Below are 27,167 nucleotides of genomic sequence, written 5' to 3'. Positions count from 1 at the left end.
TCTTAATTACTAAGTTTCATATTTATTATTCAAATTTATTTCAGCTTCCAATGCAAATATATATAAGTTCAATTATATTACTCAATACATGTTGTATTTCATTGTCAAGTGTATTTTTTTGCAGCTCAACTCAAATGACATCTGAGCTAAGTATTTACAATACTCCCTATTTATATTTTTAATTTCAAGTGCTCAATTATTTTGCGAATATGTTGTTTTATAGTAATTAAACCTTGATTTATTGTTCCTTGAATCCTTTCATTTATTTTAAAGAATTATCGGGCAGTATCCTTTGAAGTCTAAATAAATTTATTAAGTCATTGCTATGATTTTTAAAAATTCAGGATAATTATTATTTAGTGATTTTTCTGATCATCTAATTCAAGAATTGTATAAAAATTTATTTTTGCAAGAAAACCGAGATTCCTAGTTTATACACATACTCATTGAAACAAATGTGCGGTGCAAGGATACCGAATGGTCGCACCGGTGAGATGTGTGCGAGGGTACCGAATGAGGTGTCACACGAGTGAGATGTGTGCGAGGGTACCGAATGAGGTGTCGCATAGGTGAGGATTAGTGTGAGGGTCACCGATTGAGGTGTCGCACCATATGAGGGTACTGATTGAGGTATCGTATATGGGTCCTCACGAGACATACCATGCTAGTGATTGCGTATCATGGTTTGGTGATGGAACTATATTCAAGTATTTAAATTTGACCTTGTGAAGTTGCCGATTCTTTTATGCAACTAAGATCAGTTGGTCTCCAAATGGGAGGACTGTTTTATGCAAATATTTATGTGCATTTATTTTATGCAATATGTTTGGAAATTGGGGCTAACATGTGCGCAAGGATAACCCTCAAGTGAAATGGGGCCTGGCACACGAGGAATTATTTATTCATGAACCTTGTGAGAAGGCTCTGATACCATGTCAGAATATGCAGCGGAAATGATAACCAAACTTGGGTAGACAAGAGCAAGTAGACTGCTCTCTTGCTTCAATAATCAAAGGATTTGATACTACAGTAATTGCAAGCAAGGAGGCTTTTCTGCTGAGGGCATCTGCTTTTGTAAAAGTGGCCCAAGAACTAAGATAATTTGAATGGTTATCCACTAAACCTAAAAGTGAAAAAGCAAGATATATTTTTGGCTCAAGCTATTTTAATATGAAATAAGCATAAATACTCAAGTTGGGGAAACGTGAGCCACCCAACTTGAGGGGGTAGATTGGACCCGACATTTCATTTTCTTGTTTTTATTTCACACCCAACTTGAGGGGGTAGATTGGACCCGATACTGCATTTTCTTGTTTTTATTTCAATCTATGCTCTATCATATCAATTTGATTCAAATCTATGGTTAGTCTTTGTGTTATTTGTGAGTTTTGTATTATTCTTCAATAAGTATTTCAAGATCCCGTGTCAGATCTCCTTATTTGTAGCTCAACGATTAAGAGATCAACATATGGGTTTCTTTGGCTTCTTGGACACACTCTCTCTCTCTCTCTCTCTCTCTCTCTCTCTCTCTCTCTTACGACGATAAAAAAGCTTCTTTCTTCTTTCTCTCTCTCTCTCTCTCACGCTCTCTCTTCCACGTACAATCTATTACAAAGTCTAAGAAAAATTAGACCTTTTGAAGGTGGCTTTAGTCCCCTAAGAGGCCTAGCGTGATTCATACGAGTTTTTTTTTTGTTTCTTTTCTTTTTTATAAACCTCCCTTATTTTGGGAAAACTCACAAGATATATTTGATGGAAATATATATATTTTTAAAAAATACTTGAAAAGCTGACAGAATATATTTAATGGAAATGCAAGACAATATTTTGGGGGATTTGACCCATTCAAAAAGAAGAACTATGAAAACCTTACTAAGAAGGGCGTTCACTTTTAAATGGAGGACCGAGGTGACGTTTCCGTGTGTTACAGTAACACTAAGAAGGGCGTTCACTGGCTGCGAGTCAGAGTCAGTCTTCAAAAGGTAGTAAGATGCAATTGTACATGGGAAGAGACAGAGAAAGAGAGTCCAAGAAACCTGAGAAACCCTTATTTTCGTCCTGTAAACCGTTCAAAACAGTTGAATTGTAGCTTTTGGTGAACCCTGGTACTATTTTGAGCCCCCTACCCTCCGGCCCCAACACACCCACAGAGAGAGAGAGAGAGTTACCCCCCCCCAACACACACGTGCACGCGCAGAGTTACCCTCACATCCTTTCCCATGCCATTCATTCCAATTTTGTGAACCCAACTGCCTCCTTGTATACCCTTTCTCACGACATCCCTGCACCTTTTCACACTATTCATACAAACCCTCTGAAGCTTTGGTGAACCCACTACCTTCCATTCATACCATCTCACGAAGCCCAGCATGAATTTTCCCTTGGCAGAGTACCCTATTGTAGCTGCTCTTGGGGAATTACTCCAGATTCTCCGCATCACAGATGAGGAAACTCTTCAAAAGGAGAACCCAAGAAAGCTTGCCTCCTTCTTGGAGAGAATCCAAGCTCTGTTCACTCAATTGGGGGAACTGGGTGGTGAAGAACTAACCCCTCCAACATCCACATCATTCAAAGGCATCCTCAATGATCTGCACCAGCTGAAAGACATCCTTGTTTTATACCAATCTAAGAGCAGATTGTACCAGCTTGTGAATTGCAGACGCTTGAATGACATCTTGAAGAGTATGGTTCATAAGCTTGCACAGTGGCTTACCCTCCTCACTACGGGCTTACAACATAACCTTGAGTTGTGCAAAAAGTTGAACGATTTGTCTTCTGAGATGGAAGACACTGAGCTGAAGGTATTGTGTACTTGAGGCCTTTAAATGTAATTTTCCCTTGCTTTACTTGATTATTCTAACCACATAATATGGTGGAAATCAGGTTAGTGACATGGAGGATCTCATATGTAGGACCATCGATGAAGAGTTGAACGATTGGGCTGATCACACTACGAATGATGCCCTTATAACAAACATTGCACGGGAACTCAGGATGATGAATCACCTTGATGTGAGTCAGCTTTCCTTACAGATTGACATCTATAAGAAGGATATAGAAGGCTCCATTAGTCCACGTGACAAACAGATTGCAGACATCTTAGAGAAGTTCTTCAGAAACCGGTCCCTTGAACCTGAAGCCATAATGCCACCTGTGGTGGGCGATGCGGTGGTGGCAGAGGAGGAGAAACCCATGATCCCTCCATTCAGAACTTTCATCTGCCCATTGAGCAAGGAGGTCATGAAGAACCCAGTGGTGCTGGAGACTGGACAGACATACGAGCAAAGTGAGATAGAGAAGTGGTTCAAGTGCTGTGCAGAAGATGGTAGGCAGCCTACATGCCCAGTAACTGGACAGGTACTCAGGTCATTAAATTTGAGGAAGGATCTAGTTCTACGGAACACAATTGAAGAATGGCATGACAGAAACTTCAAAACCAGGATCTCAAGAGTAAGACAGAAACTGTCTTTGAATGCTTCCATGAAGGATTTTGAGGACGCTGTGGACGAGGTGCACAATATCTCAGAAGAGAGCACAGAACATAGGCACACACTAAGGAATGAGGGCATCATCCCTTTACTCTTGGGACCGTGGCAGGCACCCCTTGAAGATGGTGAGCACATACGGGAGAAGGTCTTGGTTGCGCTTCACAGCATGGCAGTACACAACGAGGAGAATAAGGTGTGAGTCAACTATGGTTGGCTTTTCTTGTTTATGCTTCAATGAATTTTCTATTTTCCTGTGTTTACATTCTTATATCATTTTTCTGTATTTGGAAAACATCATAAGTGATTGTGTCATGTATTAAAAAAATACCGTGGAGTACGAGAGACCTTTGATGGCACTTGGAGGTCATCCTCAAGGCCTAGGACTCTGAAGGAGATGCCATAGGGAGTGAAGACAACCATGCCACACTTGGAGATGCCATAGGGAGTGCCGGTGTTGACCGCTCTTGGGGAATAGCTAAGATAAAGAGTGTCTGTGAGGTTGTGGCTAACATGCAGCTTCACATTACGCTGATGTTGCTCATCCACCGAAAGTTGGGAGGAGAAAAGACAGGAGCCAAAGGAATTCGTCGAGCCAGCACCCCTAGCACCTCATTTGATGTAGGAGTGCATGCCTAGCTGGTGATTAGAGGGCAAACACATCAAACTGTTTCAGATCAGGGGTTTTCAGAGTTTTTCTTCCTCTGTATTGGGGTGGCTCTGAAAGAGGGCTGGTGTGAGTTTGGCCCAGGCTCAGAGCTGCAGCCTATAAATTGGAGGAAAAGACTTTTGGATATCAAAGGGTGGCAATCTGGTGTCCAAGACCCACCCTGTTGGGATGCACAACCGGCAATGTAAGCACCCAGGAAGGTCTTCCAAGGTTCCCACCCTGGCTGAAGTCCCTAAACAATGAGATAACAATGTAAGGCTGTGCTCTAAACCTGTGGGTCGGCACCACAGGCTAAGCAGAAGATGGCAATGGGTATATACAGCAACTCTCCTCAAGCTAGGTAAGTTGTCAATGGCTATGTACAACAAATCTCCTTAAGCTATGAAAGTTGCAGAGTTGAAAAGCTCCTCTAGGCTGCAGATGGGAAGTCCTAGCCCTTGGAGCCTGTGTCCTGTGTGACACAAAAAATTTCCGTCATTGAGGAAGAGGTTGGATGTCCCTAACAAATGCACTGAGAGAGACGAGGAAGTGCTCCCTGGATGGGTACCTGAACGTGGGGCTGCTGAGTAGAGGGCAGATACTCCATGGGTGCTGTTGTTTGAAAGCCCGTCTGCAACAGTGTGCCCTAAAAATGGCCTAATCCACTCTGTCATAGGCCATTCAGAAATCCAACAAGAGCACTGCTAAATCCTGCCCTGTGGCCTCTGTTATCTTGGGTATCTCTTAGAAGGTGAAGATGTTATCATAAAGCTTCTGAACGGAAGTGCTGAAATACCCCAAGAAATAAGATCTGTATTTGAATGAGCTGAACTGCAGGAAGTTAACAAGAGATGTTCCAGGATGCTTGGGATGCTCCCACTTCACTGACTTTCCTCTTATGAACAAGAATCCTCAAAACACAGCAGGCAAGTCTTTGATTTTGCCAAAAATGATGTATGCAAGTCAAAGAAACCTCAGATCAATTACCTCTGTTACCCGTAAATACAATGCTGGTGTATTGAGCTGCCTCTTCTCTCTTCTTTATGCTCCCCGTAAAATCAGATACTGGAACTGGAGCTTTTGGACAACAAACACCTTGTGGCTGTGTGTAGGCGCAGAGGACCAGGTTGACATGATGAAGCCACTGGATGGCTGCGAGGTGTGCAGCTGGATGTGATGGACGAGCAGGTGCAGATGCAACTCAAGAGGAGTGGTGGGAAGCGGCAGTACCGCCGAAACGGGCTGAGCCTCTGCACTCGTGCCACCCAGACTGGCGGGCGGAAGGTGGGAGGATTGGCGACCGGCTGTGAACGGGGTCTGGATGGCGGCGGCTCTAGAAGAGATCAGGCAAGGTTTAATCACATAGGAGTAACAGGGGATTAAGGGAAATCACATAGGAGTCCTGAAGATTCATGGAACGCACGATTTCTATTAATGTTTATGCCTCCTTTAGTACAAGTTATGGCCTTAGGCCCATATAGCAACTATATTGTATACAAAAAGATATAGCAACTAAATGCTCTCATGCCATGTGTGCATCTAGGTGTACACTTATGTGTGCCAATACTAATAAAGGTGCTATGTGCTAGGTCTACAACCATTTTTTAAATCCTAACATCTAATGTGCCCCTAGCACTTATTTTTGTGCATGTGTGCACAATATTTATGTGCACATTAGACCACTACATTTTGCCTAACATCGGTCAGCGTCCAAGTCCTTCACAACCATCTTGCAGAGCGTTTTCACATGTAGGGCCTATATAAAGGTGGCGTCGGCTCCTAGTTAGAGATATGACACTCTTTGGTGTTAGGTCACACAATAGATTAGGTAGGATAGGTTCTCCAACTTTTTATGGGCATGCCTAGGGCTGCCAAGACTTGTACCTTTTTGTACTATAGGAATATAATGAAAATACAGCTCTCTCTCTCTCTCTCTCTCTCTCTCTTCTCTCCATCTCTTCTTTGCGCTTTGCATGAGGTTGTTCCTATGAAAGGTGTTTAGGGCGGGAAGAAGACACAGAGCTTCTGTGCATGTGACATTGGTATCAGAGCACTCCAAGGGATGAGATTCATCCAATGGAGCCAAGGATGCCTGGGACCAATCATCGAGAAGAAGGATTCATGTGTGTTTAGGGACAGGGCAAGAAGGCAAGGGGAACAGATGCACAGGTCTTCATCAAATTTGGAGTGGAATTGGAGATAGGGCAAGGTTTTCAGTGAAAAGGTTGCCAGGAAGGGAAGGATGATAGGTTTGGGGAGTCCATGTGAGGACAAAGGGATGATGACAGTCACGCAGGGTCAGAAGTTGGAATCCCATCAAGTTTAGCGGAAGGGGATGTCATGTGCATGCACATGGACATGCTAATCCCAGTGTTAATCCCTGAAGGGGCAGCAGATAGAGACCAAATTTTGGAGCTTAAGCAGCATCACAAGACATGGAAGGCATTGTGGATGACCAATACCCTGTCGGCCAGCAAATAGACCTTTGGCAGATGATGTTGGCAATAAAAGGGCATTTTCATATAAAGGCAGCGCTGGCTCCTAGGTAGAGATCTGACACTCTTTGGTGTTAGGTCACACAATAGATTAGGTAGGATAGGTTCTCCAGCTTTTTATGGGCATGCCTAGGGCTGCCAAGACTTGTACCTTTTTATACTATAGGAATATACTGGAAATACAGCTCTCTCTCTCTCTCTCTCTCTCTCTCTCTCTCTCTCTTTTATCTCTTCTTTGCGTTCTGCATTAGGTTGTTCCTATGAAAGGTGTTTAGGGCTGAAAGAAGACACAGAACTTCCGTGCATGTGACAAAAACAGTCTCTTTTCAAACCGTACTGTACTCTCTCGACTTCTAAGGGCCTCTTCCTAGTCAGGCAGACAGCATGTTTTAGGATGGTGAAAAAGAAAATTAAAGATATATCTAGGCCTAACTAACCACAATCACTTTCTAAGAGCTCTATCCCTAACAAGCAGTCACAACACACACACACGGGATGCGAGGAAAGAAAAAAAAATGGCTAGCTCTAAGCTCTGAAGCTAGAGCGTCCACGTACTCTGCTCTAGACTCCCATTAATCAGCCCAAATGCTGCTGCGCCAAGTCCAACTGCTCCACGACCGTTTTTCCACACATTCTCACACGGTCGCTCATCCCCAACACCTGCTGCCTGGCCTGTCCTGGGCGCCTTTCTCATCTTGCTTGGCTGCCCACAACACCTATCTGGGCTCAGGATAGGCCTGCAGGTGACACATCAAGAACGTCCATTGGACTGATGCTTGGCCTGTGGAGGAAGTGTCACAGGGGGAGGCATAGTGCACAACCTCTCTATGGGGGGAAGAAATTAGAGAAATGCTTTTAACCATCCTTCTCAATAGTTGAGAACCAGCCAAGCTCTATAGGTGTAATGATAGTACAGGCTAGACCGGACACTTACACCACCCATGGTTGTGTCACCAAACACTTATTAGACCCATGGTCGGGTGTCTGGCAAGGCCAAGTCCAAGAAAACGTGTTGTGCCGTGTGTGAAGTTTAATGGCGAGTAACAATGGTCAAATAGGGGCCATGGAGCTGTGGACATCCCAAGGGCAGCCGGGTGTGAAGGGCCAAAAAGGGGAGATGATCAGTGACGTGAAAGCGAGCGTTGACCTGTTTGCAGACCCTAACACTGCCATGACCAGCCATGTACCCTGTTTAAGGAGGGTGTTTAAGCCATAGCCATGCAACCTCGAGGACTGCAACTCACAAGCAAGGAGAGGCTAGAGCCAAGGTACCATTGGCGAAGGGACGGCCAAGGCAAGGGAAGGGAAGGCAACCTGCTGAAGGCAAACGCACATCAACAGGGGGCCTGTATGCAGAAAAACACAGCCAATGTGCAGGCTGAAGCATATTGCACAGGGCCAGCCCTATCTTAAAAAACCACAAGTTAAAAGGGGCGCATATCTCAGGTGATTGAGGCCAGCCAGCACTGTTGCTTCAGGGCGGCTCAGTGAACAGCCAAATGCACCATAGGAGGGGTCCAGATAAGACCCAAATCGGTCCATACAGGTCAGGTTAGTTCGGTCCATATGGGACAGCATTCAAGTCTTTGTACCGCATTCTCTTGCAAGCAATATATCAAGCAAATACAACAGTGGTGGGGGCCCTTGAGAGGGTTAGTTGGAACCCTAATATGTGTCCTTTGCGTATCTTCTCAACCCTAATCTCTGTGAATTCAGTTTTCAGCAAGTGTAATGCATCATTTTCTTATCATTAAACACTGCATGTTACAACCTGGTCTTGTGGTGTGATTATTGCTGAGAGCTCATTTTAACAGCAGTCCAGCTTTGCACAGTGGAAAACGAGAAAGCAACGGAGTACCGAAGAGCTACACAAATGGGTAATGGCACACTGATGCCCAGCTGAGACGGGGCCTGAATAGGGAATCACCACCAAAAGGCGTGGTCCACAAGGGAGCACACCTTTAATTGGGGTGGAGCCTGGACTTCCCCCCTAGGCGAATGACAGAGTCTGCTGTGTTGTGATGAATCTTGTTTTCTGTGTTTGGAGGTTGCCCTGTGTGAGCTGAGGTGTTGCCAATTGATCCTTAGGTGTGGGTTAGCTGGGTTTTTTTTTGGGGGGGATGATGCCGGAAGGGAGGCGGAAGTGTCATGGCGGGTCCTGCTTTGAATGCTGCATTGCTGCAGGGAGTGCTTCTGAAACCTCCTTTATCTGCTCCTGGTGTAAAGGGTAGGATCCCTAAGGCTCACTTTGGGTTTGTACCACAATTGCAGCTTTTTGATGTCCATTCATATGTTTGTCATTAATTTTGAAAGGATCCACACACTATTTTTTCAACACATCATTAAGCAAGTCAGCAAGGGAAACGTTTAGGAAAGCCAGAAGAATTTCAATCTGAGTTCTGATATATAACTGGATGTGCAGTTGGAGATGGTCAAGGAGAATGCTGTCAGGTATGCAGTGAAGAGCCTGAACAGTAGCCTAGAGCAGGAGAAGCAGAGTGCTGCACAGCTGCTGTGCGAGCTTTCATCGCAATCTGAGATCTGTGCGAAGATTGGTTTTCAAAGAGGAGCCATCTTGCTTCTCAATGGGCTGGTGAGTAGTAGAGAGAATGCAACCCTTGCTAATCTGGCTAATCAGACTTTGAGAAATCTGGAAAAAGAGCATTTGAATGTCATACCAATGGCGGAGGCAGGAAGGTTTGAGCCTTTATTGGATTGTCTCATTGAAGGTAATGATTTTTACCCTGGCGTGCATACATACATACATACAAACATGCAGTATGCATGAAAATGCACGTCACACACATACATATTTACGTGCATGCATACATGCCTACAACATACATGTAGCATGCATGCATGTGTGTCATCTCACACACAATTACATCACATACAGACAACATACATAGATGCATACATACAGCACATCTATGTTGCTCATCATCGAACGATACTTGGGTGTTCAAGTAGCACCGAGTGCGCGTTTTCCAAGTCTCTCAGTGCTTGAGAGGCCTTGAAAAGATCTGTAAATACATACCTATGTATGTACGTAATACATGTATAGATGCATGCACGTCTCTCATACCTTGTTATGTACATGCAGACACGCAACTAATACATACATATATACATGCATACGTACATACATACTCTTGTGAGCAAGTCTAGTGAATGGTGGAGGAGGATATATATGAGCACTTGAACAAATTTCTGCACACAGATTGTCCTTTTAAACGAGGCTATGTGGATAAGGTGTTTTAATCGTAGCTCACAGCTTATTGTTGAAACTGTGATTGGTTACCTGGTGTTTAATCTCTCAACATGATTTGCAGGCCCTTCTGACACTAAATTACAAATGGCCAGACACCTTTCACAAATGACTCTATCAAATAATGACAAAGAGATGGCTGTAAAACGAGCTGGGTCAGTCCTGATTGAGATGCTTTCTCATGATATCAGAGAAAAAGATGCTGCTATAAAAACACTGTTGATGCTCTCTACGCCTGCTGATAATGCTGTTGTGCTGGTTAGCTCTGGCATCTTGCCACCACTCTTCAGCTTCCTCAACAGTGTGCACATGTCTGACAATTCAACTGTACAACTAAAGGAGAAAGCTGCAGAGATTTTGGCAAATCTTCTATCTAAACCAGGCCACTGGGAGTTTGCTGCGGTCACCTTAGATGGAAGTACGCTGCAATCCGAATCTGTTATCCATTGCATTTTGGGGCTGATGACAAGAGTTGGCATTAAATGGAAGCCTAATCTATTGCGGGTGCTCTACTGCATTGCTTCATCACCAGAGACAGCAGGTATGCCATCAATTGCAAGATACAAATAGTGGTAGTGCTTCTCACTAAGCACCATATAATCCTTTTTTCCCCCGTGTGTAAAAGTCATTTATGCTTTACATTTTTTAATTCTTAGCTTAGAGAACCTTGTATCAAACAGCATGCAGAAACCACAGTATGGTGTATACAGCGGTTTTTTGTGCGGTTTGCTTATGTTTCTAGACAACAGTTTGATTGGGAGCAACACATGCAATCACATAGTTGAGTCCATTCATGTATATGTATGCATTTCAACTGAAAGCTCCGTGGTCCATCGGTTTGCATACCATCAATGTGCAAATGTCTTCTGATTGATTGCAGGAGCAATAGGAGATCTTGCATTCTGCTCAAGAAAGTCTTTTCATAGATCAGGATTGAGCTAAGCATTATGGTGTTCTGAAGTGTTTGCCTAGAGTGTTCAGGGTTGAAGGATGCACAAGTGATGAAGACGAGAACAGTGTACAAGCTTTCCTCCAGGTGTAGAAGTTGGAATTGCCACCTAATGTGAGTGTAAGGACCACACCCACCTTGAGTAAAGAGAACCTGCTTCAGATTTGGCGATGATGACTGCAATAAAATTTTGGCCAGCAGCTGACCTCATAGCTGTAGGTTTCTTTTTGGAGCCACCCGTGAGGGTGAGGTCTAGATTGTCCTGAGTCAGCCCTGCAACGGCAATTGGCCTTGGCTTCCCATACCACCAAGACAAACCCCACGCCAAGCTCTTGGTGGCCCTGAGGATCCACACTTTTGGCAGACGTCTGTCTGTGAATAGCCTCCCATCATTTCTCATAGCTGAGCCATGGTTATGGGAAAGGGGGAAACATAAGCAAAAACAGAGATGGAAATGAGAAACGACAATTCCGTGGGAGCTGAAATGGGAAAAGCCACACCAACAGGGGAGATGCAAAATAAGGGGGGAGACGAAGAGGGAGGAAAGAAACACATGGAGATGTAACAAATTTGGAGAATATATGATTGGAGACTTGGATTGGGCCTGAAATTGGGGGTTTTGCCTGGAAAATGGAATGTCTTATTGGGGAATTGGTTGAGACAGCAAGGGCAAATGTTTTCTGCGGTTCCCCTAAGTGGGAAACGTTTTCACAAATGGAAACATATAAACGAAGGGGAACACTGTTCTTGCCTTTAGGGGTGTGGTTTTGCTATTTCCTGTTACTATGAACTCATCCTTGCTAGTCCTAGCCGCCTGCCCAAGGTCCTATCAGGCCCTTAGCCCTGACCCTAATCTTGGGTTAGCCTTCATGTCACCTGTTGCATTAGGGTGCAGGTGGGCATACTTGTACAACAGTTGTACAAGTATGCAGGTGGGCATACTTGTACAACAGTGCACAGTGCACAGTGTAGTCACATTTTGGATGAGCACTGAGCATGTTGTTAGCCCTAGTCCATTTGTGAGAAAGTGTTATAATATATCTATGAAGTAATTGTGATGGAATAGAAATAAAAAATCTACCCATCAAGTACGCAACACCCTTGTCATCAGAGCCTGCACCCTTCAAGTACGCAACACCCTTGTCACCAGAGCTTGCACCACCACCACCACCACCACCACCACCACCACTCAGGACAGCAGCCCTCTCTGCTCTTCATCTACCACCTTAGGTACAACAGCACCCTTGTCATCAGAGCCTACATCACCTCATCTTCTGCTACCACTTCCACCTCGGAGTGCCTCTGCATCCATCGACACAAGCCTTCGACAACCACTCGGAGTGCTTTGCCTCACATCGATGCTAGCCTTCGTCATCAACCGTGCTTCAGCTCTAACATCATCTCTGCTTCTGCACTGGTCTTTCTACTCAGAGTCACCTCACTTCAGAGTGCTCTTGTACATATTTGCACTCACCATTATATATATATTCACTCACATATTTCATGCTGTGTGGTTTTGCTCTGATCTCTCGTACATCTGGTCCCTTTGTCCTTTCGTCCTCACATGTGGCATCCAAGTGCGGGATGCACGTGACATCCCCTTCTGCTTAACTTGACGGAAGCTGCATAGCCTCCAGAAAGTCCATCAATAAAGCCGGATAGTCGTCGAAGAACTCTTTGTTAAGCCATACCGCTTCGTGGGTCCCTCGGTCTTGAAATTTTGTGAGGAACTGTCTTTGGCTTCGGCCTGGGCCATGCTTGAAGCGGTGCAAAAGGATCTCTTTTGGAACCATCACTTCAGCTTGGTCAACTATATCTGGCTCTGCTTCGTCTTTCACTTCTGAAGGGATTGGGGGACCACATGAGGCGGTTTCTTGGATTGATGCCGAGGGCAAGCTTTGGCTAGATGTCCCATCTGCTTGTTGCGAATGAAGCATTGGCCTGGAAGGCCTGAATACTCCACTCCCTGGATGATGGGGTCGCTCCGAAGGCATGGAATAGATATAACATGAGGCACTATGTCCGGCGAGGCAATAGAAAAGGATGGAATCCCGGCTGCCCGTGCGAGGGATGAGGCAGCAATTGTTGGGGGGGGGGGATTCCATCACTCTCCCGATGGCACTACCAACACCGGGAGAAGAGGAAGGTATTTGAAACCGGCCTCTGGTAGAAACCAAAGTGCAGTAGACTAGCAGTCACCTATCCAATTGTAGTCCAGACAATTAACAAATGAACAAGAGCTAGAATGCTCCAGAACAAAAAGGAAAACGACACCTGTTGGCCCCAAAGCTTGGTGCCCCTTTCGGTATTTCTTTATTCAATTTTAATGGAAAAGCTTAACTGAGTACAACAAAGCCAGTCAAGGAAAAGAAACCTACATGTCCAATGTGGCAACCCTTAAGACCTCTTAGCATAGAGGATACGCATACAGATCTGTGTCCCACAAAAGCAACACACTGCTGTCTCCTCTAATCAACCAAGACAATGCAACAGGGAAGCCTTGAGCACGCATCTGGCTTTTCCATGATCATGGCTTCAAACTCAGCCAAAGAACAAATCCACCATCTTACTCTGTTTGCACCCTTCAAACTGCCACACCCCTCCTCTCACAAAGGGCCAGAAGAAACAACTCTGAAGTAGTTGTAAGCCAGTGGAAAGAGAGAGAAAGATATTCAGCAGATCACTGCTGTCCCTCAGTCCAATCCTCCTCAAAAACCACAGCCCTGAGAGTATAGAGTATGTTGTCTTGAAAGTGCAGCCACCCGCATTTGCCCTCCAGAGCTCACACAAGGGGAAGAGAAGAGAGAGAGAGAGAGAGAGAGAGAGAGAGAGAGAGAAAGAAAGAAAGAAAGAAAGATATATTAACGTCTACGAGAGGCCAAAGTCGGCCTATGAGACAAAAAATAATACAACTGTGTTCTTCCGGTCATCGGAAGACCTGCACCAGCTGCCCTGTACGGTTCTTCACCAGCCGGCCTACGCCAACTGACCAACAACCACCTGTCAGCAGCAGCTGCCTGTACCTGCTGGCCTGCATGGCTTGTACCCGTATGCATCAGAAAATCTGCAGCAACCAGTACCTGTTCGCACCAGTCGCCCTGCAGCACCTGTACTTGCCTGTACCAGTCCGTACGAGTCTGTACCTACAGCACTTGTATGATGTGCCGCCTGCACTAGCTGGACTGCACCGCTTATACCAGCGTGTACCTGCCGGCCTGCAAATGCTGTTTTGTACGGCCGGCCTGCAGATGCTGTTCCGTACGGTTCCCCTTCAAGCGACCTGTACGTCTTCTCTCTCCACGCAGCGAGCCGACCAGTTCTCTCCACGCAACCAACCGACCACTCTCTCCAAAAAGCAAGAGAGAGAGATGGAGAGGGAGGCGTGTACTCTAAAAGTGAAGTAGCCCTCCCACCATAATTATCCTAGTGGCCCTTTAAAGTCTTAAAACTTTCTAAGGGCCACCCAAGGTTTATAAACCTTATAAAGTTTAATACCTTGGTCCCCATTCACACTTGGGGTTGTCCACACCTGTTACCTTTTTGTCCGGACACCCAAGTATGAATCTTTAAAAATTTATCTTGCTCACTGACCACCATGCCCACACTTGTGCTGTTCCAATTTCACAGGGTCATGACATACCCCCCTCTTGAAAAATGGCAAGCGTCCTCGATTGCAATCTGGTGACACAGCAAGACATCCAAATTGAAAAATACAATATGGCAAGATGAGCGTCCCAATCTCTCCAAGCCATGCATATGTAGCAACATTCACTGCAAACCAATGGTGTAGTAGTAGTCCAAGTTGTATACCAATGTGAACCATACACAACCACAACATCCAATGTGACTAGTACGCATATATCATAGAAGTCCCATAAACAGATGTACTCTCAGCCATTAGTACCTTCGAGTGAGACAAAAGCTGCACCAAGCGACCTCTAGATGTTATCTGAGCCTATCTGTATCAAGGGAGCGGAGGTGCTACCCTCCTCTTGAGCATCAGGCAATGCTCCAGACCCATGCTCTGCTGAACCTGAATGGGCCGTAACAAGAGTCGGCTCCAACTCAAAGGCGAGAGAAAGCTGCAAAACGTGAGGTGAATCTGTTAAGTCACCTTCCTTCATCCACTTCGCATCCATCGGTGAATAGTTCTTGAACTTCACAAGATAGCGACGGGAAACTTTACCTCGTACCTTTCTTTCCTTATGTGCCAGTATCTGCTCTGGAATAAGAACCTCATCAAGTTCCTCAACTTCGGGCTGAGCCTCATTTGATACACCCTCAGGCACATCCCCACGGAAAGGTCCAAGTAGACTCACATGAAATGCATTGTGAATCCTCCAGTGATCTGGTAGCTTCAAACGATAGGCCACCTCACCAGTCTTTTCCAATACTTGAAAAGGTCCATAATAGCGCATGCTCAACTTAGGGAATAAGCGCTCTTTACCCTTCTTTTTGAGCCTAGCTTTCTCAAATCGCAAAAGAACCCAATCACCCATCGGAATGAGTGTGTGACTCCCCTATCACATGTATATTGCACTAGTACACATAGTGCACTTAGTACATTAAAAGTACTAAGTGTACTATGTACTATAACTTATGGGCTTGTGCATAATGCCTTTACCCCAACAACCTCCCACTTAAAGGCAAAGTGCCCTTAAATGAAGGAAAAGAAAAATCAGCATGTACATGATAATATACAAGGCCATATCAAGGCTGAAACTGGCCTCATCCAATGCCCATCAAGTGTCTGCAATGAGCAAACCGCTCCGGAGGCAAACTCTTTGTCAACAGATCAGCCGGGTTGTCATCCGTATGAATCTTTACAAGCTGAATTTGCTTGTTCTCTATCACCTCTCTGATGAAGTGATACTTCACATCCACATGCTTCGTCTTTGCATGAAAGACAGGGTTCTTTGCCAACTGGATGGCACTCTGACTGTCACAATGCAACAATGGAATATCCCCTGTATAACCCAAATCAACCACTAACCGAGATAGCCATAATGCCTCCTTGCAAGCCTCTGTGGCTGCAATATACTCGGCCTCTGTAGTAGATAAGGCTGTGCACTTCTGCATCCTGGATATCCAAGACACAGCACCTCTTGTGAATGTAAACACATAACCGGTAGTAGACTTCCGGTTATCTGGATGACCGGCATAATCCGAATCCGTGTAACCATGCACTAATGCATCCTGTTTGCCAAAACAAATGCACATATCCTGTGTGCCCTTCAGGTATCTCATGACACCTTTCACTGCTTCCCAATGCTTCTTGCCAGGGTTGGCCATGTATCTAGAAACTACTCCCACTGCAAATGCAATGTCCGGCCTAGTAGCAACCATGGCATACATGAGACTGGCCAAAAGCTGAAGCATACGGAATCTTGGCCATATCAGCCCTGTCTCTATCTGACTGTGGACTGTCCATAGCACTGAGTTTCACATATGGAGGCAAAGGAGTACAGTTGAATGGGAGAGAGAATTAGGGTTAGAGTTTATGTGTGGGAGACATACACAGAGAAGCAGGAAGGGAGAGAGAGAGAGAGAGTTGTGGGGATAAGTCAACTCATCGGAATGAGTGTGTGACTCCCCTATCACACATGTATATTGCACTAGTACACATAGTGCACTTAGTACATTAAAAGTACTAAGTGTACTATGTACTATAACTTATGGGCTTGTACACACTATAAGGGTGGGCATAATGCCTTTACCCCAACACCATAGGGGACTCAATGGTGGTGTGTACAAACGAGAGGGTGTGGATGGAGTACTAGGGCTACTAATGCATCTCTATATGCTGAAGGGGTGATACAAGTATGATATGTTATCTACTCCAAACTCCACCCAGTCCCATAGTCTGGGTACAATATGTCATACATCCGATCTGAGGATGCCGTAAATGTCTGGAACATGCATCCTGGATTAGAGCGAAAATGTGCCAGCTGCTCCTCGAGCTCCTGCTGGTGTCGAGACCGGATGGCCGCGATCTCTCTGTGGTGTAGCCGTGGTGCTTGGTAGCCGGCTAGTCTGGGTCGTCGCCTAGCTCGAATCTCCTCCGCTCGCTAAGATGTCACTCCCAATGTATGTGGCTGGGCTACTGGTGCCAATCTCTGGAAGAAGTCAGTCAACTGGGACTGTCTTCCTCCGCTATGATGTGCGGGTGTCTGAAGTAAGATCTCCCTGTGTCTCTGTAGTGCTAGTAGTAGTCTGCCTAGCTGTCTCTGGTCCGATCTCTCCCAGATCTGTCTAAGTGATGTGGTCCCTCTAAAAACCTCAGGATAGTATGTCCTGATCTCCTGCAAAGCACCACACTGGCAAACAAAATGCTCCTGTCTCTACCCCCGTCTGGCATAATCTGCAAATGCGCTCTGCTCGAGGGATGCGTGCTGCTCTCCCAGTCTCGATCTCTAGTTGGTGTGATGAGACCCTTAGTCGCCCAATGGCTACTCTGGCTCCATGTGATAAGTGGACCTCCAAGTATCGTGGTCGCTGGATGAAGCCGTCTGTGGAGGTGCTCAAGAAGTGGTCTGTGTAGTAGAGCATCTTCGTCGGGAGTGGCTGATTGGGAGATAGCCAAGTCTCCTATATGTGGCCCTGCGACTCTGTTCCTCTCTGTCTGAGAGAGGCGTTTGTGTGGTGCAGCTAGGTCATACTGTAAGGGTGGTAATTTGTCAATATCAATCCTGTGTGATGATATCCACTGTACCACCTACCAGGTATGTCCCTCCTCAGCAAGCTGTCTGGATGCCTCAAAAGCAGCCCAAGATACCCGATTTAGTGGGAGCTCCCGCATCCTGTGTATAAAAGATATAGTCTGGAACATGGCCTCTACTAACATAGGTGGTACAACAAACTCCGCTCGAAGGATATCATGTGGTACTGAAGGTTTGCTGCGGATCATCCGTGAGAGCATCAAAATCTAAGGGCGCTCTATCTGTGTCCATGAGGATGTAGCCAAACCTAGTGCCCATACTGTTGCTGCGTACATCAATGCTGCGTACACCTTAGTACGGGGCTCCTGGAAGTGTGCCTGGTGACACTGGCGTTCCAAAATTGCTAGTGCTGCATACCCTCGTGTCACTCTGTCTCTGGCTGCCTGTGCCATAGAGAATCTCCCTGATGAGCTGGTAAATGTGACCCCAAGGTATACATATGAGCCCACCACCTCTACCTGTCCCCGGGCTAGTGTAAGGATAGTCTGGCATCTGACTGCTGCTGATGTATGAAAGACCATAACCTTGGTTTTCCCAAGGTTCACTGTGAGTCCTCGCTCCGCACAGAAAGTATCCAGAGCCTGTAGATGCCTTTGTAGCCCTGTCCGAGTATCCGACACAAGAATGATATCATCAGCATATAATAGAATGTGTACAGTCGTACCTGAGATGTCAATCCCAAAGCCTCATCCGTGTATGATGTAGTCTGCTACCTCGTCGATGTATAAGCCAAAGAGTGTCGGGGAGAGAGGGCAGCCCTGCTTCACACCAATGGTGCTGGCAATCATATCTGATAGTCCCCCTGGGCATCTAACTCGTCCAAACACTTGCTCATATAATTTGTAAATCCCCCCCATCATGTCGGGGGGTATGCCCGGTGTCTGTAAGCGGTGGAAGAGGCGCTCTCTCGGGACTGTGTCGAAGGCTTTGCGGAAGTCCACAAAACAGCAATAGTGTCTGTGTCTCCGTGCCCGAGTTTGGTCAATCAGGCATCTCAGGGTGAAAATGTGATCAATAGTAGAGAAGGCTCGCCGAAAACCTACCTGACCAGGGCACGAAGCCCCTCCCTCTCAGCGTGTGCTCAATTCTGCCTCCAGGATAGCCCCATAGAGTTTGGCCAAGGTATGACCAATCATGATAGTCCTGTAATTACCGGGGTCCAACATGTCCCCAGCTTTGTGGATCGGTACAATAGTGTGCATCGTCCACTCAGCCAGGAAACCTTCTACCAGAGCCCTGTTAAAGAGGTAAGCAATAAAAGGAGAGTGTGTCAATTGCATAAATGAAATGCTCACCCTGTAAGCCGGTGTGATCAGTAATCGGGGTGGGGGGGCGTGGCTCTCTGAGTCGTCGCCAAGCAGTGGCTACATCTTTGCTCATGAGCATGTGGTAGATGTCCCAGTATTGAGCCTCCTCATATGTGCGTCGCTTACGGCGTGTAAGAGACCGCATCTGTCTACTGGCCTGCTGCTATGTTATTTCCCCTTTCGCTATCTGGGCTCGGAGATGTCGATGAAGCTCTCTGCACTCATTATCATACCATCTATTCTGGGGCATGTCCCTGGATCTAGGTGGCGTGCAGTGTGTGTGAAAGCTGGGCTGTCAGTACATCGATGGGTGCTGCAGGGTCCATACCAAAGAGGCCATCATGTAGTTTTGAATCATAAACGTCTGCAAGCTCCCGGGTAAAGTGGAAGATGGTACGAGATGCCTAAGTGATCGGGGGTGGCAGATCAAGAGAGCTCCTAAGAGAAAAAGGCAAATAAGTATGGTCCACACCAATGGGGCATGTAGGGATAGTGAAAAAGTCTATCAGGTCTGTGCTCTCCCACGAGCCCAATATGTAGTCCACATTGCTGCTGCCTCCTGATGATGGGAAACATGTGAGTCTTCCTGATTCTGGCCATTGTGACATCCCGTTATAAATAACGAGATGGTGTCTAGCTCCCAGGTCCAGAAGGTGTTGCCCATAACCTGTACTGTCTGGCCCACTGTCCTCTGACATCCTCGTGGTCCCTGCATCTACATCGTCTAGTGCCTGTAGGATGAGGGGATCTGTGAAGTCGAATGATTCACACTGTCGATTCTGTCTTTGTGCATTGAAGTCCCCCATCAGGAGAACCTCCCCCATGGTCGAATAGTGTAGGATATCTGCGGATAGAGTGGCGTATGGAGACTCACTAGGAAGGGCCTCTCTCTCCTCTCCTCCTCCAATCTGGTCCTCCATGTGACCTGTGTTGAATCTCGACCCCTTCGGCGGGAAGTAGCATATTGCCAAGTAAACTGTTCTCACCTCTGAGAGCTGTAGGCTAATCCACATGTAGCGTGCCTCTGGGTCTATCGACACCACCCTGATACGCTGGTGTAGTGCTCGTCTGAATAGTATAGCGATCCCACCTAAGCCTCTAGAAGTGCCCTGTCGCATCCCTTGTCTATACACTGATTCCCACTGGTACCCTGTTATCCGTGGTAGGCCTCTCTCTGGGCTTTCATGTGTCTCTGTCAGAAACATGATGTCCCGGTTCTCCATAACCTCCTCTAGTCTGCCTGGATGTGTCCATAGAGCCCCATTGCAGTTCCAAACTGCTGCATATATCTCCTTGTGCTTCTTGATAATTTCCTGTGTCCCATAGGCCATATGGTGCTATGCCACCATCTTGCCCTCTATGTATACATGGCCGTCTCTGTAATGTGCCTTTTTCCCTTCAGCACGTGCTGCTTTAATTGATTTCTTATGTTGTCTCTGCATCCAAGTTAGGTCATCATCAAAGTAGATGGGGTCCCCTGGTAGGTTTCTCAGAATAACTCTCTATCTCATGAAGGTTTGCCTCGTATCTCTGGGTCAAGACGCTCTTTAACGTCAAGGTCTAGTGTATCGTCCATGATCTGTCTGCTTCCTCTGGCACTAAGTATCTGAAGTCTGTAATGGATCTGCTCTGTGTGTGTGTGTGTGTGTGTGAGAGAGAGAGAGAGAGAGAGAACACGGGAAAAGAATGATAATTTGCAAGTCAAGACAGCAAATACAAATGGAGTAAAGAATGCAAAATCAGTCAATCAGGTGCCTGCACTTGCAGGAAAAGGAAAAGATAAAGGGAAAGAGAAGATGAAGGAAACTGTGGGAATTGATCAAGACGGTTTTAAACAACCCAGGAAGCTGGTTGTATTGAAGCAACGCCCCCTTCAATCTCGTCAATGGGATGCTTCTTCTCCCTCACCAGGACAAACTTCTACTTCAGCCTCTGCTCCTATCCTTCAAAATTGGGTGGGCGTATTGAAGAAGGGCATCCCCATATGTGATTCAGAAGAAGAGGAAAATGCTATGTCTTTCATGGGCAATGAAGGCATGCAGCCTATGCAGGCAGAGGCCTAGCCTCTCTGATGTCTAGTTTTTATTCTCACACTCTGCTGTACATACCTTTTCATGTTTCAAACACTTAAGTGCTTTACATACAATGTACAAAGCCTCTGCAATGTCTCAAAGTGGAGGCTTTTATGGATACATGTACATAAAATGCAGCCAGATATTGTTTGTTTGCAAGAGCATAATCAACACTCCATGGCTGGACAACATGGTTTTTTGCACGGCTATGATATATATTATGCTGGTACTGCTACCTATTCAGGCGTATGCATACTGGTTAGACACGAGTTGCAGCCTCAGTTGGCCTTCAATGACAATAGTGGCAGATGGATAGTAATACAATGCAATATTAATGGTGATATTTTTGAGTTTGCATCAGTCTATGCCTCCCAGACCTCTGCCATGAGGGCTTCTTTGTGGGATTCTTTATGCAGATATCCATGGAGATCCAATGCATTCATCTGTGGGGATTTTAATAATTCCCCTCTCCCTAGAGATAATACCACTTCACGATCTCATATGCTATCATTGGAAAGGCACAAATGGGATGACATGCTTCTTTCTGTGCAGGCTGAAGATTTATGGGTACTTCTCCAAGGGTCAGTCCCTGGATATACTTTTCATCATAATGCACTTACTACGTATTGGGCAAGGCTTGACAGATGGTATTTGTTTTATCCACAACAATTTGCAGATTTTAGCCCTCATCTCTTTATAGATTTCTCATTGGGCCTGTCAGATCATGCTCCGTTGTGGATGAATTTGCAGCTTGGCATGCCTCTTGATGATTGGCCATTTCTCTCCAGTAGATTATTGCATGTTAATCGGGCTTATTTCCAACATCACAACTTTCAGCAAATGATCAGATTTGCCATTCATCCTTTGCCAGTTCATGCCCAGGAGGACATGAATTATGCTTGGGACAGCTTCATCTCTCGTATTCGGAATGTCATTAGGGAGTATGGCAAATGGCACATGACAAAATGGAGGAATGAGGTTAAATGGGCAAAAAGGACAGCACAACATTTGACTGAATTTTCTCAGTTGAGGCCACTCTCTGATTCAGAAAAGGATTCCCTTTCACATGCACAATTTAAACTTACTGTTAATGCAGAGGAAATTGCACAAATGGCAGATTAGGGCAAGAATGAAGCCCCTCATGGATAAGGGCTGCTCTTCAAAATCCTTTTTCCAGGGCTTGCATGCTACTCGAAATAAAAATTCATGTCTAAGGGTTAGGAAACTGGATGGCTCTTGGACTCACTCTTTCTCTGATCTCCAAGACAAATGCCACAATTATTTCCAGAAATTGTTTTCTGCTCCTGGTTCCCCATCAAATCAAGTGACTGATGTCAGGACTGAATTTCTTCAATATGTTTCTGGAATAGTTGAAATGGATGATGCTCTTACCTTGGAGAGGCCTTTTACTGACACAGAACTTGATAATGCGTTGTTCCACCTCAGCAAATACAAGTCCCCTAGCTGGGATGGCCTTATAGTGGAATTTTATATTTCTTTTTGGGATGATTTGAAAGAGGTCCTTTTGCGAATGATCAATGTGATCTGGCAAGAAAATCAGTTGCCGCACTCTTGGAAACATGGTATAGTCAAGCTTGTCCCCAAAAAACATCTGTGTGATCATATATCAGATTGGAGGCCTATTACTTTGATGCCTGTACTTTACAAACTTATTGCCAAAATGATTGTACATAGGCTTCACAGGATACTGCATGCAGGACTTCATCCTCATCAGTATGGTTTTGTGCCGCGACGAAGACAAATCCATGACAATATATCCAATGCCTTGACTGCAATTGAATATGCTAAGTATTCGCATCAAGATGTGCTTATATTGCAGGTGGATATTGCTAAGGCATTTGACAATGTTCAATGGGATTTTATCTCTCAGATCATGACAAAGTTGGGCTTTGGTCCCAAGATGGCAAATGCTGTTTATTGGCTTTATTGTGGCTCTACTGCTCAATGCATTCTTGGGCGCCATCTGTCTCGGTCATGGATATTGGGTCGATCAGTTAGACAGGGCTGCCCTCTCAGTGCCCTCTTCTATGCCATTGCGACCCATCCTCTTTTGATGTATCTTGATCATCTTACAAGCACAGGACAGATGACTGGTCTCAAAATCCCAGGGGCTACATCTTTTTTGGCATAAGCATATGCTGATGATTCCTTCTTCATGCCACAGAATTCTCCTCAGGAACTTCGCATGCTTATGGCCACTCTTTCTTTATATGGGTTAGCAGCAGGATTGCATGTCAATTTTGAAAAATCTAAATTACTCCCTCTGAAACAATGTGACTGGCATTCTATTCTTTGGCCGGGTCAGGTGGTGCATTCCAGAGATATTGTCAGGCATTTGGGATATCCCATAGGATGGCATATCACCAGAAAGCAGCAGTTAAAATGGATTTTCTAGAGACTTCAACATAAACTGGAATACTGGAAGATTTCTACTTGGCCTCTTCATGTCAGGCTCAGAATAGTACAATCCATTGTGATGTCCTATGTCCAGTTCTATTTACCCTTGCTGCATTGGTCCTCCAGGGATATTTCAGCTTTTATGTCTCAAGCTATGGAGATATTATGGAAGACAAAAACTGTTGTAAAAGCATTGAGACTGATGAAGATGGAAATGGTGTGCTCCCCAAGGATGCATGGTGGACTTAATGTCCGTTGCATACTTTCTTCTGTCAACAGCAGCCATGGACTTGTATGTTAGCATCCATGTGTGTCAACATGAGAACTTGTGCTTATGGTCATTACGGATCATTGGGAGGTTGTGATTGGGAGATTTGTAGGGAGGATACCTGGTTGTCCTTTCTCTACTGCCCTCATACTTGATTGGAAACAAGTTCTCTTTAAGGTCAAATGGGCTCCTGATAATTGCTTGGAACAAACTCGATGAGGAAAGAAAGTATTCATTGGAGTGCCATCTTTGACACTCCACTTGCTTTACAGGAACCTGTTCGGGCATACAATCTTATGAAATTGGGAATTAGGTACATACATGATGTGGTAGATGATCGGGGATATGTCTTATCCTTTCCCCGGGCCACTGCTACCTATGCATTGGAAATGCATCATAGGTTGATATGGAAGAAAATTGCTGATTTATTGCATCCCTTTTTACCTATTCCACCCGTGGCTGACACAGACAGACTTATGGATTGGCAATTGCAGCCATCTACTACATGCATTCATCCTATTCCCCTTCCTGCCTTAACCTCCATTAAAGCCTACAGGCTTCTTCAGCCTGCCCCATGGATTCATCAACATGCTAATTCTCTGTGGCATATAAGGAAGCCCCTCTCATGGTGGCGGAAGAATCTCCGGATGTTGTGGAAGTGTAAAATGCCATTGAAACAAAGACTTTTTCTTTGGAGATGTTTGACAGGCACATTGTCAGTGGGGGTCATACTTGCTAAACGTCACATTGCACCTTCCACATGTCTAAGATGTCAGGCTCCCTCAGAGACTGTTCTTCATCTGCTTTGGCACTGCCCTTGTTCCAGGATCCTCCTCAGGAGAATTTCAGATTTTCTTCGGCTCCGTTTCCCTAGTCACATATTTGGGAAACATTTCTGGCTTTTTGGCAGATATATGCGGTCCTTGTCCCAATACTCACTATTTCTCTCTTGGGTGAGATATTGGGCTCTTTGGACAATTTGGAGTGAGCATAATTTGGCATACTTGGGTCGGCAGAATCACCAGTCATATGAATCCTTCAGAGCCTCATTGCGGCAATCCTTATATGATGCGTGCCATGAGGGTGATATGGATGCTTCTTGTTTAGAGCTTTTCTTTTTATGTTTCTGACATTTGGGATACTCTCCGCTTCGGAGACTTCCCATCTTGTAAATTTATGAGCATATGAATATACTGCACTGGATATTACCAAAAAAAAAGTGTGTGTGTGTGTGTGTGAGAGAGAGAGAGAGAGAGAGAGAGAGAGAGAGAGAAAGAGAGAGAGTCGCTAATTCCCAAACTTTCAGATGCTGCTGCATTGCATATTCAAAGTGGAAATGGAATTGCACATTTCACTTTAAATATAAGAGAATCAGATGTTGAAAGCCATCAACTTGCACTCAAGCTACTAGGCATACTATCCTTGAGAAGAGGATTAGACGTTGCAGAAGAATTAAGGCGGACACATCAGTTAGATCATTTGAAGAACTTGCTGAAAGGTATCGAGCCACAAGAGCAGGCTGCAGCTGCCTCTATTCTTGCAAACATACCTCTGACTGAGACAGAGATTGTTCAGGTGCTTGGCATTGAGCTAGTCCCGTGGATTATTAGTGAGCTAAACAAGTCAAGACGTAGCTGGCTACAAAGAGGGGAAAGTACAAGCATTAGCATGATGGAGGGGCTTCTAAGCTTGCTTCTCCAGTTCTGCAAAGGTTCCAATGCACATATTTTGCAGGCAGTTAGAGAGAATAACATCACAATGGTATTGAAAGAGTATCTAATATTCTCTGGGCATCCTCCTCTAAAGAAGCTTGCAGCAACAGGACTTGGGATTTTGTCCCAAAAGAGTCCTCTTCGGGTTGATATAAATCCCTCACCTTCTTGTTGTTGTCTTGCATTCTTCCAGAAGAGGCAAACCCTGGCACAATCCACTTGCCTTGTGCACGGTATTGCCTGTGAAGAAACCACCACATTTTGTCTAGTCAGGGCAAACGCTGTGAGGCCGCTTGTTGAATTGTTAAAGGATGATGATGTAGCCGTGCAGTTGGCAGCTGTAGGTGCACTATCTACCCTTGTAGAAGATGTCAACAATCTCAAGGGTGGTCTAGAGGAGTTAGTAAAGGCAGATGGCATCCAATGCATCATTGAATTGTTTTGCACGGCAAGGCCTGGGGAGCTGCAAGATAGGCTTGTGTGGATGATAGAGAGGGTTACACGAGTTGAGGAGATCTGTCAAAAATACTCTGTGGATCAAGTGCTAATCAAGACACTTGTGCAAGTCTTCCGAATTGGCAACCCGACAACCAAAAAGCTAGCACAAACTGCACTAACCAATTTGAAGCAGTTATCTGGCATGGGTTTCACAAAAAACAGATACCAGACATAAAACACCAGTCAAACACAAAAGCCATGTAGTCTGTTGTAACATGATAGTGCTTGTAAAATCACTCACAACAAAGACCACATATTGTAGATTTTGATTTACTATTTTTTGAGGCCAGGCAGGCATTTCATGTGTGAGCTTGACCTGCTTGCACCATCACACCAATCACGCCCTCCACACAATAATTTTACTCGATGGATGACCTACAGTATAGTAAATGTACTGTCATGGGGCCAACATGGATTTTTTCCCGTGGGAAGGGGGTGGGGCGGGTGGGGAGGAGTGGGAACCATTCCTTTGACAATGCCTCCTCAAATTAGTGCAGGACGCTGCTCTCATTTAGACATATCATTGAGGTACTCATTGGGACTTAATTCTTATATGCAGAGCTTGGTGATGATGTGGACTTAACAGTGTAAGCAAAGGTGTGTTTACAAACATATCCAAATGAGAATGAATAGATCACAGATGATGAGAATGTGTTGGAAAAGACCATGCAAACATGTAAGAAAATCTCAAGGTGGTGTTGTTTTTCTTCCTTTTCCAAGGTGTAAGTGTCTGAACTCATTGCCTGTTGGATTTCCTTTGATGAGTTTCAATGAGATGCACAGCTAATGATTTGTTGGTGCTAGGAAAAAGCGGTCAAATTGAAAGGGGTGAGACTCTGCTATCGTTGCAGCTCAGTTGCTAGTTCAATATTCAAGTGGATGGGGTCTATGTGAGTTGAGAGGGCAGGTTGTTCTTGTACTGAAGGAGGGCAATGATTTTCCTTTAGTGGAGTGTTGCAAAACCTACCCACTGCTATATATATATATATATATATATATATATATATATATATATATATATATATATATATATATATATCTTCATATAATCCCACCATAGTGTAGCCTAAGCACCCAAACCTAGGTTCTATTGCCATCATCAGAATCTAGTGTACCTCAAAAAACTTCTCTAGTTAGACATACGCAGAAGTGAGTATAAAATTGACAAAAAAACACGCGGCACTAGGATTGACATCTAATTGCAAACATAGAAGGTCAATTGGATAACAAAGCAAATGTATCTTGTGTAAGCTTAGGTCTAATATATAATGAAAGTTATGAGTGCTTCAGGCATCCACATGCACCATTGCTTGAATAACATTAGAAG

At 45.1% G+C, this 27,167-nt stretch overlaps 1 protein-coding gene across 6 annotated transcripts; it reads left to right on the top strand.

Annotated features, from left to right (window-relative positions):
* Window positions 1-1,973: 1,973 nt before the first annotated feature.
* Window positions 1,974-26,630, top strand: LOC147609872 (U-box domain-containing protein 44-like). Of its 6 annotated transcripts, none has more exons than XM_086786770.1 (5): window positions 1,974-2,801; window positions 2,884-3,681; window positions 9,052-9,358; window positions 9,962-10,438; window positions 20,583-21,105. In XM_086786770.1, the coding sequence occupies exons 1-5, from the start codon at window positions 2,370-2,372 to the stop codon at window positions 20,933-20,935; spliced, it is 2,367 nt and encodes a 788-aa protein (XP_086642896.1). In that variant the 5' UTR covers window positions 1,974-2,369; the 3' UTR covers window positions 20,936-21,105. The 6 variants fall into 6 exon arrangements, with proteins under 6 accessions (XP_086642896.1, XP_086642898.1, XP_086642897.1 ...); XM_086786772.1 differs by having other exon boundaries at window positions 1,975-2,801; window positions 20,640-21,105; XM_086786771.1 differs by having other exon boundaries at window positions 1,975-2,801; window positions 20,616-21,105.
* The last annotated feature ends 537 nt before the right edge of the window (window positions 26,631-27,167 follow it).

Source organism: Cibotium barometz, chromosome 50 (genome assembly GCF_041138505.1).
Source record: "Cibotium barometz isolate CiBa-2024 chromosome 50, ASM4113850v1, whole genome shotgun sequence".
NCBI classification, from domain to species: Eukaryota; Viridiplantae; Streptophyta; class Polypodiopsida; order Cyatheales; family Cibotiaceae; genus Cibotium; species Cibotium barometz.
Note: the sequence above shows the minus strand (reverse complement) of the source record. Positions and strands in the feature narration are given on the sequence as shown.